Source organism: Podarcis pityusensis, assembly GCF_964106645.2.
Source record: "Podarcis pityusensis genome assembly, chromosome: 13".
Lineage (NCBI taxonomy): Eukaryota > Metazoa > Chordata > Lepidosauria > Squamata > Lacertidae > Podarcis > Podarcis pityusensis.
In genome coordinates, this window is record NC_138038.1 from 55,266,311 (window position 1) to 55,280,031 (window position 13,721).

General features: G+C 48.4%; 2 protein-coding genes across 6 annotated transcripts in view; one reads left to right on the forward strand and one right to left on the reverse strand.

Moving 5' to 3' along the window:
• LOC308460984 (uncharacterized protein) overlaps window positions 1-13,721 on the forward strand; it is a 165,564-nt gene that overhangs the window by 53,550 nt on the left and 98,293 nt on the right. The window lies entirely within an intron of this gene.
• LOC308460994 (uncharacterized protein) overlaps window positions 1-13,721 on the reverse strand; it is a 23,057-nt gene continuing 9,336 nt past the window's right edge. Inside the window, exons 1-6 of one of the 5 annotated variants that reach the window (XM_080977552.1) lie at window positions 8,667-8,934; window positions 6,222-6,714; window positions 5,946-6,027; window positions 5,637-5,719; window positions 5,159-5,285; window positions 1-3,895 (exon numbers count right to left, since the gene is read on the reverse strand). In XM_080977552.1, coding sequence (XP_080833678.1) covers window positions 2,907-3,895; window positions 5,159-5,285; window positions 5,637-5,719; window positions 5,946-6,027; window positions 6,222-6,623 — 1,683 coding nt within the window. In that variant the 5' untranslated portion in view covers window positions 6,624-6,714; window positions 8,667-8,934 and the 3' untranslated portion in view covers window positions 1-2,906. Of the gene's footprint in view, window positions 3,896-5,158; window positions 5,286-5,636; window positions 5,720-5,945; window positions 6,028-6,209; window positions 6,715-8,666; window positions 8,935-10,300; window positions 12,231-12,844; window positions 12,972-13,271; window positions 13,352-13,572; window positions 13,655-13,721 lie in introns of those variants that run through there. The other 4 variants (XM_080977551.1, XM_080977550.1, XM_080977549.1 and 1 more) reach the window with 4 other exon arrangements.

Sequence of the window (13,721 nt, forward strand, 5' to 3'; positions counted from 1 at the left end):
AATGTTGGCGCAGATTTTGTTTAAGAGAACAGTTCCATCAAGGATGCGAAGACAAGTTATACTTCATTTTTCTATTTGCCACCAAAGAAACCAGTTTTGAACGTTAAGGTTTTTTTAAAAAAAGATATATGCAGATTAGCCCCCTAGTCTTCATTCATAGCTGCAGGGAGAACTTACAAATACATTAATTAAAATATGTAGGATTATGACGAGACTCAATTCAACGCTGCAGATTTCATGCATCAGAGGTTTTAATTAATTTAATTAGTATACTGCTCTGGCCCCTCCCCCTCCCTAGCAGCTAACATTACCTTAAATCTATTCTATTACTGTACTTACTATTATTACATTAATTACTTTGTTAGAGGTGTATACACCTTTAAATACAAACACCAGAACATAACACTCAAATTTTAAGGCACAACTTCCAAGAGTCTCCTTGAGAGTAAGACCTGGATGAAGCTGGTTGAGGATCTTGGGGGGGGGGGCAGGGACTGAGGGGAAAGCTGTTTCCTGGTTCTGGTGGATCTCTCAGCGGCCTTTGAAGAAGAAGAAGAGTTTGGATTTGACATCCCGCTTTATCACTACCCTAAGGAGTCTCAAAGCGGCTCACATTCTCCTTTCCCTTCCTCCCCCACAACAAACACTCTGTGAGGTGAGTGGGGCTGAGAGACTTCAGAGAAGTGTGACTGGCCCAAGGTCACCCAGCAGCTGCAGGTGGAGGAGCGGAGACGCGAACCCGGTTCCCCAGATTACGAGTCCACCCCTCTTCACCACTACACCACACTGGCTCCCATCAACCATGACATCCTTCTTTGACACCATCAACCATGACATCCTTCTTAAACGTCCAGAGGAGCTGGGGGCACTGTCATACAGTGGTTCCGCTCCTTCCTCCTGGGCCGTGTCAGGAAAGTGGTGGTGGGGGATAAGTGTTCAGACCCCTGGGCTCTCACTTGTGGGGTGCCCCAGGACTCTGTCCTCCCCCCATGCTTTTAACATCTATATGAAGATGCTAGGAGAGATCAGGGGTTTTTGGCTAGGTGTTCATCAATATGCGGATGATACCCAGCTCTACCTCTCTTTTTAATCAGAACCAGCGAAGGTCCTGTATGAGTGCCTGGAGGCAGTTGGAGGATGGAGGATGGCTAACAGATTGAGGTTGAATCCTGACAAGACAGAAGTAGTTTTCGGGGGGACGGGGTAGGTGGGTGTGGGGGACTCCCTGGTCCTAAATGGGGTCACTGTGCCCCTGAAGGACCAGGTGCGCAGCCTGGGAGTCATTTTGAGAGCCAGTGTGGTGTAGTGGTTAAGAGCGGTAGTCTCGTAATCTGGTGAACCGGGTTCGCGTCTCCGCTCCTCCACATGCAGCTGCTGGGTGACCTTGGGCCAGTCACACTTCTCTGAAGTCTCTCAGCCCCACTCACCTCACAGAGTGTTTGTTGTGGGGGAGGAAGGGAAAGGAGAATGTTAGCCGCTTTGAGACTCCTTAAAGGGAGTGAAAGGCGGGATATCAAATCCAAACTCTTCTTCTTCTTGGACTCACAGCAGTCCATGGAGGCACAGGTCAAGTCTGTGTCCCGGGCAGCTGTCTACCACCTCTATTTGGTACGCAGGCTGAGACCCTACCTGCCCGCGGACTGTCGTGCCAGAGTGGTGCATGCTCTAGGTATCTCCCGCTTGGACTACTGCAATGCGCTCTATGTGGGGCTACCGTTGAAGGTGACCCGGAAACTACAACTAATCCAGAATGCGGCAGCCAGACTGGTGACTGGGATCAGCCGCCGAGACCATATAACACCGGTCTTGAAAGACCTACACTGGCTCTCAGTATGTTTCCGAGCACAATTCAAAGTGTTGGTGTTGACCTTTAAAGCCCTAAACAGCCTCAGTCCAGTATACCTGAAGAAGCGTCTCCACCCGCATTGTTCTTCCCAGACACAGAGGTCCAGCTCCAAGGGCTTTCTGGATGTTCCCTCACTGCAAGAAGCGAAGTTACAGATAACCAGGCAGAGGGCCTTCTCGGTAGTGGCACCCGCACTGTGGAACAGCCTCCCATTAGATGTCAAGGAAATAAAGAACTACACAACTTTTAGAAGAAATCTGAAGGCAGTCCTGTTTAGGGAAGTTTTTAATGTTTGATTCATAATATATATATATATATATATATATATATATATATATATATATAAATATATATATGGGACGCGGGTGGCGCTGTGGGTAAAACCTCAGAGCCTAGGACTTGCCGATCATCAGGTCGGCGGTTCGAATCCCCGTGGCGGGGTGCGCTCCCGTTGCTCGGTCCCAGCGCCTGCCAACCTAGCAGTTCGAAAGCACCCCCGGGTGCAAGTAGATAAATAGGGACACTTACTAGCGGGAAGGTAAACGGCGTTTCCGTGTGCTGCGCTGGTTTGCCAGATGCAGCTTGTCACGCTGGCCACGTGACCCGGAAGTGTCTTCGGACAGCGCTGGCCCCGGGCCTCTTGAGATGGGCGCACAACCCTAGAGTCGGACACGACTGGCCCGTATGGGCAGGGGTACCTTTACCATATATATATATATATATATATATATATATATATATATATGCTGTAAGCTGCCTATAGTGGCTCAGGAAACCCAGCCAAATGGGTGGGGTATAAATGTAACAACAACAACAGCAACAGCAGCACAATTATTATTATTACTATTGCTATTAAAATCCTTCTCAGCCCTGAAGATCACTGGCTGACCTTGAGGACCAGGCACTACTTCACAACATTGCCAGGGGGTTGGACAAGATGACCCTCAGCGTCCCTTCAAACACTACAATCTTATAATTCTATTATATTCCCCCTGCAAGTTATTTGATGGGAAGTGAAACTTTAATTTCAGGTGAAGCTTTTTCCACATTCCAAGCATTATTAGGGTTTCTCCCCTGTATGAATTCTTTGATGGTAAGACAAATATATCTTCCAACTGAAGCTCTTTCCACATTCTGAACACTGATATGGTTTCTCCCCTGTATGAATTCTTTGATGGGAAGTGAGATCAATATTCCGACTGAAGCTGTTTCCACATTCCAAACACTGATAGGGTTTCTGCCTTGTGTGAATTTTTAGATGAGAAGTGAGACTGGAGCTGCAACTGAAGCTCTTTCCACATTCCAAGCACTGATAGGGTTTTTCTCCTGTATGAACTCTTTGATGGGAAGTAAGACTGTCCTTCCTGGTGAAGCTCTTTCCACATTCCAAGCACTTATAAGGTTTTTCCTCTGTATGAATTCGTTGATGTGAAGTGAGATAGTATTTCTTACTGAAACTCTTTCCACATTCCAAGCACTGATAGGGTTTCTCCCCTGTATGACCTCTTTGGTGGGAAGTGAGATAGGCCTTCATACTGAAGCTCTTTCCACATTCCAAGCACTGATAGGGTTTCTCCCCTGTATGGATTCTTTGGTGGAAAGTGAGACTGACCCTCTGACGGAAGCTCTTTCCACATTCCAAGCACTGATAGGGTTTCTCCCCTGTATGAATTCTTTGATGGGAAGTGAGATAGGCCTTCATACTGAAGCTCCTTCCACAGTCCAAGCACTGATAGGGTTTCTCCCCTGTATGGATTCTTTGATGGCAAGTGAGATCGGAGCTCTTACTGAAGCTCTTTCCACATTCCAAGCACTGATAGGGTTTCTCTCCTTTATGACTTCTTTGGTGGAAAGTGAGATTGTCCTTTCTACTGAAGCTCTTTCCACAAGCCAAGCACTGATATGTTTTCTTCCCAATGGGATTTTGATGAGACATGGAATTGGAGCTGTTAGTGAAGTTATCTCCACATTCCAAAGACTGACATGGTTTCTGCACTGTGTGGATCTTCTCATGGTTTCCCTTGTTATTCATTTCTAATTCCTCAACACCTGAAATGAAGAGAAAGATGAATTAGAGCGTCAGGATGATACGAAGCCCCCAATTATTGAACAATGCTCATTAGCGCTTGTGAGAGAGGAAGAACTGAAAGGATTTAGATGGGAAATATTAATACAAGGAAATATGAATACAATCCACAGCCATCTTTATGGCAACCTCAGATTCGAAAAGTCTGGCTCTTTTCTGGGATGGATTTTGTTTGGCCCGTTCATGAAATCGTCTTCATCTCTAAAGTTAGTCATCTCTTTGGTCCCCCCAAAATTGACAGAAACAAAAAATGAGCAAGTTTGGATGAATCTGGCTCAGAAACCAGGACTGGACTGCACCAGAGCCCAGGTGTTGCCACCGAAGCACCATTTGCAAAGGAGACCACAGCCCCCTCCTCTTGCAGGAAGGGACTGGGGAGGAAGGGGCTTTTCCTCTGAAAGGCCTGCCCGTCTTAGATTTATTTCCTGTCCTCTCTAGGAATCTAGCTCAGTTCTTTTTAACCCTTGGGAATATGAGCGTAAGCAGTGCACCCTTCCCTCCCTCTCTTGAGTTTCCTTTCTCCAGAGCAGGAGCCCAGGACCAGCTGCGTGTGTCAGGCACCCCCAGAGGTGCTTGCTTTGGGAAAACCTTTTGGCAGACATGCTGAGCTGCTTCTTCCCTTAGATACAGAAGCAGGAGGAACAGCTTCGTGCCCATGGGAAGGTTCAGGAGAAGGGGGGCAGCCCCCACCATTCCTCCTCAGTCCAGCCCCTGACAATAGGAGAGGGGGCAGTGATTCCTACAATTTCTATAATTCCATCAAGATCTTCCTGCCTCTTTCTCACCTTGCCCATCTTTCGTCATCCTGTTTCCGTTTAACAACAAGGTGAAAGACTTGCGATCGTGAGCAATGATCTGAACCTAGACATCTCTGTCTCCAACCTGCCTTTACACCCCCTTGCCAGGGGGTGGGTGGATCCCACTGGGGAGCTGAGAATCCTGCAATGAGCAACCCTATATTTGCATGTGTTGATAATGCCTGATGTGTGTGAACTCAGGATATTCCTGAATGCCTTTCAGGATGCAGACACCATGGGGGCTTTCATGTCATATTAGAGTTATGTCAATCTCATACAGAGATAAACCATATCATGAATTCAGATTAACACATATCTCCTGATACTCTAGGTGGCAAAGTTGAGATCCATCAAAATCTGGGAGGTTTTTGATCTAAAAATATTGACTGAATTTCAAAACAAGTATTATGACCAAACAGGGAACCTTACCGGGAGAGTTCATGATCCTCCAAGTCTCCTCCATGACTTCCTTATGCAGAGCTCTCTGGGCAGGATCCAGCAACGCCCACTCCTCAGCCGTGAAACAAACAGCAACATCTTCAAAACAAACTGGACCCTAAAAGAAAAAAGGTCCATTTCTTACACAACATAAAGATTATTTCCTGCACGTTGCTCTTTCTGCCTGCATTGCATTAATCAGATTTGTTTGCTGCACATTTTGACTGTGGGTGCATAATTTAATGTTTTGGGAATCTTTCATGCTGTTTTTAATGATGGGCATGAATCTTAGTGAAAATGGATGGAACTGTATGTTTATTTCTTCAAATCATTCTGTCTCTGCAAGCACGCTAGTTTTCCAGATTTGACAGAAGAAAAAAGAGGAGGGGAGAGATTCATTTGCCCCCAGAAATGCCCTGTCTCCCCCACCCCTCATTCTTCCCCCCCCCCCAAGGCTCCTTCCCCCTACCTGATCCGGTTCCTCAGCTGCTGCTTCCCCTCCACCAGGATGAAGAGATGGAGGAGGAGGTCTTGCCGGCATCCTTCTTTCACCTGCGAGAGACAAAGGGAAGTGGGGAGACAGGAGTGCAGGATGCTTCTCTCAGAGGTACTTTCTGGCCTTTGTCCCCATTTCATATTTTACTTATGTTCAAATATATCCCATCTCCTTTGGCCTCTTGGCCCCCAAGTGTCATACCCAAAACACTGACAGAAACCACAGATTATTTTGAGAATAATAGGATGTGGCCAGACTGAGAAGAAATTCCTTCTTCCTTACCCAGTGGCCCCTCTCTGGTGTCCAACGAAGTCCTCTCTGCCTCAGAGCAATCAGGACCCATTTTTGCAAAAATATCCTTTCCCTGTAAGAGCAACAAGGATTCAAACAAAGAATGAGAACTATTAAAAAAGGAATGGCAGGAGCAAAATATTTAGGGATGTCCAATATAGCACCTTGGATATTTTCCAAAAAGGATGAGATTTAGGGATCTTCTCCCTCCTGTTTGGAGCCCCTTGGGAGCATCCAGAGGAAAGTCTCTCTCACCTGCTTCTCCACCTGTTTCCTCTCCTCTGCCTGACTCAGGAGGAAACCTTCGGCCAGGGCCACCGCCTGGGAACTGGTCTCTGCTCCGCATTCCCTCACCCAGCTCTCCATCTCCGGCGGAAGGACAGCCAGGAACTGCTCCAAGACCACCAGGTCCAGCATCTCAGCTTTTGTGTGCCTTTCTGGCTTCAGCCACTGGTGGCAAAGGTGGTGGAGTTGGCTGCAAACTTCTCGGGGTCCTTTGGCCTCCTGGGAGCAGAACTGCCTGAACTGCCGGCTCTGCGCCTCTGAGTGAAGGGTGTGCTCCTCTCCCAGGATCTTCTGCCCAGAGCTTTCCCAGAATCCCCCACTGCTCCCAGTTTCCATAGCATGGTCTCTTCCTGCTTCAGGGCCAGCTGAGTCTTGCTTATGCATCTTCACTCTCAGGAAGTCCCCAAAAGATCAGAAGGAACCCCTTGGGCCTCTGCAAAGTTCTGTCCGTCCGAACGAGAGGTGCTGGCAAATTCTACAAACAAAGACATTGTTCTGTTATAAAACTGATACATGGGAAGAAGGTGGTTCCCTGCGTAAGCGTAGATGAGTCTTGGAAGGAACCAGGACTGGACTGCACCCCAGCCCAGACTCTGAGCTTTCTTTAAGGAAAAAAAGGAAGAAGGAAAAATCTACTAGTCCTAGTTTTAAACTATTTTTCTTATAGTGTTTTAATGTTGAAATCTGCCCTGGAATCATGAGGTGAAGCGCATTTAAATAAGAGGATGCCTAATTTATAATTATAATAATTAAAGTAATAATAATGTGGCATAGCATAACCCCCCCACCACCACCACATCTGCTTAGAGGTTCTCAGTGACTAGCAGTGCCCCCTTCCAGCTCTGGCAAGTTTGCCAGCCCCAGTCTCTTTGGGACGAGAGGAGGAGGCCATGGTATTCCATGCTCTGGATCCAATGGGATCATTGCAATGCCCTCCATGTGCAGCTGCCCTTGAAGACAACTCAGAAACAGCTGCAAAATGCAGTCCTCGGATTATGGGCTGGGCTCCTTCTCTTTATTAATTTCATTTGCTTCTGGGTCCAGTTCAAGGTCCGCACAGGAGCTGTTCTTTTTGGCCCCCAAGTATCTGAAGAAAGGCCTCCTTCGCTACACCCCCCCTTGAGGGCTCAGGGGGGGGGGAGAGGGGCCCTCTTGGTGGTTTCCCCACACTCAAGAGCTTTGGGTGGCCAAAGAGAGGGCAGCCTGGTGGCAGTTCCTCTCTTGGGGAATTTCCTGCCCCCTTCCCCTCTTGACTGAGCTCTCGGATGCCTGCCCCACCCCTCAAGCTTCTTTCACTGAACCCCAGAACTGCAGAGTTGGAAGGGACACCGGGGGTCATGTGACCCAACTCCCTGCAATGTAGGAATCTCAACTCACACATCCTTGAGAGGTGGACATCCAAATTGCTCAGAAACCTTCAGGGAAGCAGAGATTCCTGCATTGCAGGGGGTTGGACTAGATGACCCTCGGGCTCCCTTCCAGCTCTACGATTCCATGTTCCTATGATTCTCACAGGGGCCACCCAGGGGCCTGAATGGGAAGCCCCCCAGCAGGACTGGGGCGCAAGAGCCCCTCTCTCCCCCTGCGCTCCTTCCAGCAACTGGGATTCAGCAGCATCGCTGGGGAGATAAGAGCTCAGCCCTCGAGGATGAAGCCAAGCAGAGCCCCTCTTCCTCCCTGCCCTGGTGCCAGCCTGGCCTCCTGGGGCAGGGAGTTCCCTAGGCTTGACTCTGCACCGCACCAAGAAGCGCTTTCTCTTCTCTGCCCCCTCCCCTCTTCCAACAGTCTCAATTGATTGCATGGGTCTCGCTTTCCTTTTTCTCTTTATTGTATTTTACGTACAAACCTTTCTGTCCGACTACAACGTAGATGGCCCGGATTCCTCAGTATGGAGGGGGTTTATTTTCAGGCCCTTTCCTTCCCTCCCCAAAGCTATGGATGCAAAGGAAGGAAAGAGTCGCAGACATCCTGTCCCCTGTTCCCCCTCTTCCATGCTTTGTAGAGAGTAAGGGGGCAGGAGCCTCTGTCTGCCTGGACTTGGGGGTCCCTCCATGCATGATCTGAGCACACACACCAGGGTCATAGCTTCAGGGAAGGCCCCCACCAGGGGCGCAGGCGGGGGGGGGGCTGTATGTCCATGATATGTCCCCGAGGGCTGCGCTTGGGCAGTCAGTGAGGTACAGGGTGGCAAGGAAGGGGTTGAGAAGTGGGGCCACAAGAGAGCGGGGCAAGGTGGGTGTTGAATGAATAAATAAATATTTATGTGCATCAGCCACCAGCCATAGCAATAACATAAAATGTAGCTTACAGAGGATAAAGGTAAAAAGTTGATTACATAAAATACATTTTGGGGGTGAGGATCAATAGTCAAATGATGGTTCTTATTCTAACTGACCCGGTTAAAACCCTTGCACCTTTTGCTGTCACCTGTACATCTTGATCTGCCAAGAGAATGGAGACTGCAACAATGGTTGGGTGACCCGGAATAGACAATAATAGAGGGGTAACAACCTCCCTCCTCAAACCTTGTGAAGAGAGACATGAGCCACTGACTCCATACTGCCATCTCCACAGGGACATAACTGTGTTTCCAGTGGGATTTTTGAGAGTCGCCCCTGGAAGACAGCCGAAGGCAGTATATTCGACCTTGCGAGAGTAAAAGCGTGTCTCCATTTTGGAATTATTAAGTTACGCAAATAGGGTGGCAAAGAGTCAGAATAACTTGGTACAGGGCGGGCGTTGTGCGGGGTGGGGGGGGGGGGAGAAAGCTCGCCTCCCCAGTGACCCAAGTTTGCTCTCCTCTTTGGGGAGCGATCCTGCTCCCCCCAGCAGCGGGGGGGGGGGCTCCTCCTTTGCCCCCTCCCTAAGAATAAGAGTTGGGGGGGGTTGCTTCCCCTCGCCTTCCTCTCCTGGGGGGGGGGGAGAGAAAGGTGTCCCCTTTCGCCTCCCCCCGGACCAAGAAGAAGGAGCTGCTCGGAGGCCTTCGTGTTTCCAGAGGGGGGCAGCCTGCCCCCTCCCAGTCCCCAACCAGACCCCAATTCCTCGCCTCTGGACCCTCAGCAAACCTCGATCTATTCCCCCTCCCCCCGCGGAAGTGCCTTGGGGGGCCAGAGACTTTCCCTCCAACCACCTGCATCAGGGATGCTGAGAGAGGAGAGGAGAGAGAGGAAGGAAGGAAGGAAGGAAGGAAGGAAGGAAGGAAGGAAGGAAGGGGCTTCCAGAGCCGGGGGGGGGCCTTGCCTGGGGGGCGCCCTCTGGACGGCTCTCCCCCCCCCCGCCCCCTGACGGAAGAGAGAGGAGACTCACCCGCCCGGCCTTGGCAAGAGCGAGCAGAGCCCCACTTCCGGGGGAGGGGCTTGGGCGCCGAAGGACCTGCCCCGCCCACTATTTCCTGTCCCCTCTAGGAACCCAGCTCCGCTCCTCTTTAACGCTTGGAATGCCGGGCTCTCTCCAATCCCGAGAGATTTCCTAGAGGGACCCTCGCCCCCGCGCCAGGATTCCCCGTCCCCTCTAGGAAGGAGGGTCGGCTGCTTTTAACCCTTGCGACGGGGAGGAGCCGGGGGAGGGGCCCGGCAGGCGCCCGGGCTGAGAGAGATGCTGCTGGGAGCCTGGAGCCTGGGCCCTTCTGCAGGCCAAGCAGGTGTCCTGCTCCAGCCCTTCTAACCCAAGCCGCTCCACGCTGTCTGCACTGCCCTTGGCAAACCTCCCGGTGTGGCTGGACTACAACTCCCATCAGCCCCAGCCCACTGGGTCCATGGCGAGGGATGATGGGAGCTGCAATCCCAGCCTCCTTGGGGAGGCCCACCAGCTTGGGCCCGGCTCATTGGCAGGAGGTCTCTTTCCGCAGGGGATGCTCTCATTCCTTCTCAGAGATGCTGCCAGGGCGGACGGGAACCAGGCCCTTCTGCATGCCAAGCAGGTGTCCTGCTCCTGAGCTATGGTGGCCCTTCCCAGAGCACTCAAGGGGCAGAGCTGTGAGCTGCGTCTTGACTGGGTCTTTCACCAAACAGCCCCTTCATTCCAGCTGCCACCCCAGAGTATTTTTATATTTTCCTTTATGATTTATGACCTTATTTTTCATTTATTAAAATTCATATACTGCCTTCATTTGAAGATATCAGGGCAGTACCCAGCATTAACATTCAAAATAAAAACACCAATTACATAATAAAAACAAAAGTGAAACACACCAATATTTCCATCTCCCACAAAGACGCTTAAAATGATAAAGTTTAATTAGCCAAAGGCCTGATGGTTATGTTGTACTTACTTAAACACCCTTCCAAACTCTCAGCCAATCAACAGCCCCTCCCCCAGATAACATTGCCTTAAATCTATTATAATATTGAACTTGACTTACTATTATTACATAAATGACTTTGCTAGAGGAGTATACAACTTTAGACACAAACACCAGAATATGGCACCCAAATTTTAAGCAGACACAAATGCATGAACAATTTCTAAGAGTCTCATGGGAGAGCCAGTGTAGTATATTGCCAGAGTATTCGACTACACCCTGGGAGACCTGGGTTCAAATCCCGACTTGGCCATGAAGCTCACTGGACAGCCTTGGGGAGCCTAACCTAACACTCAGTTATTCTCATGATTGAAAAGGAGGTGAAGAACCATGTGACCCCACAAGAACAGAACAAGAAAGGAGATTCTGACTAAACATCAAGAGGATTCATTGCAGTTGGTTAGACTAGATGACCCTCAAGATTCCTCCCAAAGCTACTACAGTGGTACCTCGGGTTAAGAACTTAATTCGTTCTGGAGGTCCGTTCTTAACCTGAAACTGTTCTTAACCTGAGTTACCACTTTAGCTAATAGGCCTTCTGCTGCCGCCGGAGCCCAATTTCTGTTCTCATCCTCCTGAAGCTTCTGTAACCCGAGGTACCACTGTATTCTATAACTCCAGGCTTTCCCCCGCTGTGAGTTCTTTCATGGGAAGTGAGATTTTCTTCCAGCTGAAGCTCTTTCCATATTTTAAGCACTATTCGGGTTTCTCCGTCATATGAATTCTTTGGTGGGAAGTGAGACTAGCCTTCCGACTGAAGCTCTTTCGACACTCCAAGCAATTAAATGGTTTCTCCCTTGTATGAATTCTTTGATGGGTTTTGAGATGTGAGCTGTGATTGAAGCTCTTCCCACATTCCAGGCACTGATATGGTTTCTCCCCACTGTGAATTCTTTTATGTCGATGGAAGTCTCTTCTTATAGTAAAAAACTTATCACATTCTAAGCACTGATATAGTTTCTCCCTTGTATGAATTCTTTGATGGGAAGTAAGACTATCCTTCCGACTGAAGCTCTTCCCACACTCTAAGCACTGATAGGGTTTCCCCCCACTGTGAATTCTCTTATGTTGATGGAAGTCTCTTCTTGTAGTAAAGAACTTCTCACATTCCAGGGACTGAAATGGTTTTCCACCTATATGAATTCTTTGATGGTAAGTAAGACTATTATTCCAAGTGAAACTCTTTCCACACTCTAAGCATTGACATGGTTTCTCCCGTGTATGAATTCTTCGATGAGAAGTGAGACCGGAGCTCTGACTGAAGCTCTTTCCACACTCCAGGCAGTGATAGGGCTTCTCTCCCGTATGAATTCTTTGATGGGTTTTGAGGTGTGAGCTGTGATTGAAGCTCTTCCCACATTCCAAGCACTGATATGGTTTCTCCCCACTGTGAATTCTCTTATGTCGATGGAAGTCTCTTCTTGTAGTAAAGAACTTATCACATTCTAAACACTGATATAGTTTCTCCCCTGAATGAATTCTTTGATGGGAAGTAAGACTATCCTTCCGACTGAAGCTCTTTCCACATTCCAGGCACTGAAAGGGTTTCTTCCCAATAGGATTTCTTTGATGGGAAGTGGCATGGGAGCTCTGACTGAAGTTCTCTCCACACTCCAAATCTTGATATGGCTTCTCCACTGTGTGGATTTTGTTGTGTTGTCCCTTGTTCTTAATTTCTAATTCATCACCACCTGCAACAAAGAGAGGAACAGATCAGAGCCTAAGAAAGAAATGGAGTTCTCAGTTTTTGAATAATGCTAATGAACATTTGTGATAAAGGAAGATCTGAAGATGGGAAGTCTTTTTTGAATTTTCATATCTTGGATTAGGGAGGATACACACAGGAAGGTGATGGAGAGCAGATGAAGGGCTGAGGAAAGGGGACGAGGCTCCCAGGTGGGAGCTGGGAGGGTTCGCTCTTCTGTGTCTGGAATAAGGATACAAAGAGCTTGAGCTTAACATACTCTAATTTCTATTCTATTTTAATTGGAAAACTTCCAATAAAAATCAATTTCTTAAAATAAAAAGTCCCTTTGCTCAACCAAAAATGGACAGAAACAAAAACCTGACAGAAGCAACACTCAGAAAGCTTATACACATCCTGATCCCTGTGCAAAAAGACAGAAGCAGAGGAACAATATTCACAGACAAAACAGTCCCCTCCATTCAAGGTGAGCTGTGGGGTGTGAGAATCCCAGGTGCTCTAGGTGGCAACATTGGGATCCATCCAAATATGGAAGGTTTGTCCCAGAGAAATATCTACTGAATTCCAAAAAAGATATTATGACCCAAGCGGGAACTTTACCCAGAGAGATCATGGTCCTCCAAGTCTCCTCCATGACTTCCTTATGCAGAGCTCTCTGGGCAGGATCCAGCAACGCCCACTCCTCAGCCGTGAAACGAACAGCGACATCTTCAAAACAAACTGAGCTCTGAAAGAAAAATATCCTTCTCTTAGGCAGCATAAAGATTATTTCCTGCACGTTGCTCTTTTGCTTCCTGCCTGGATTGTTTTAATTGGATTGGTCTGCTGCACATTTGGATTATTAGTGCTTATTTTAATGCTTTAATGGAGTTCTTTCAGAGTGTATTTTAATGATGGGTATGAATCTTAGTGAAAATGGGGGAACTCCACCTTGTTTTATTCAGATCAATATGCCTATGCAAGTCTCAGAATCCCCTGTCTCCCCCACCCCTCATCCTTCCTCCCCCCCAAGGCTCCTTCCCCCTACCTGATCCGGTTCCTCAGCTGCTGCTTCCCCTCCACCAAGATGAAGAGATGGAGGAGGTCTTGCCGGCATCCTTCTTTCACCTGCGAGAGACAAAGGGAAGTGGGGAGATAGGAGTGCAGGATGCTTCTCTCAGAGGTGCTTTCTGGCCTTTGTACCCATTTCATATTATGTTAAAATACATCTCCTCTTATTTGGATTCTTGGCCCCATGTCTCTCCCCCAAAATTTTGAATGAACCCGCAGATTAGTTTGAGAATCGCCAGAATGTGACCACACAGAGGAAAAACTTCCTTCCTCCTTACCCAGCGGCCTCTCTCTGGTGTCCAACAAAGTCCTCTCTGCCTCAGAGGAATCTGGTCCCGTTTCTGCCGACAGATCCTTTTCCTGAAAGAGCAACAAGAATTTGTAATAAAGAATGTGGAGAATAGTTAAAGAAGGGAAAAGGATGAGC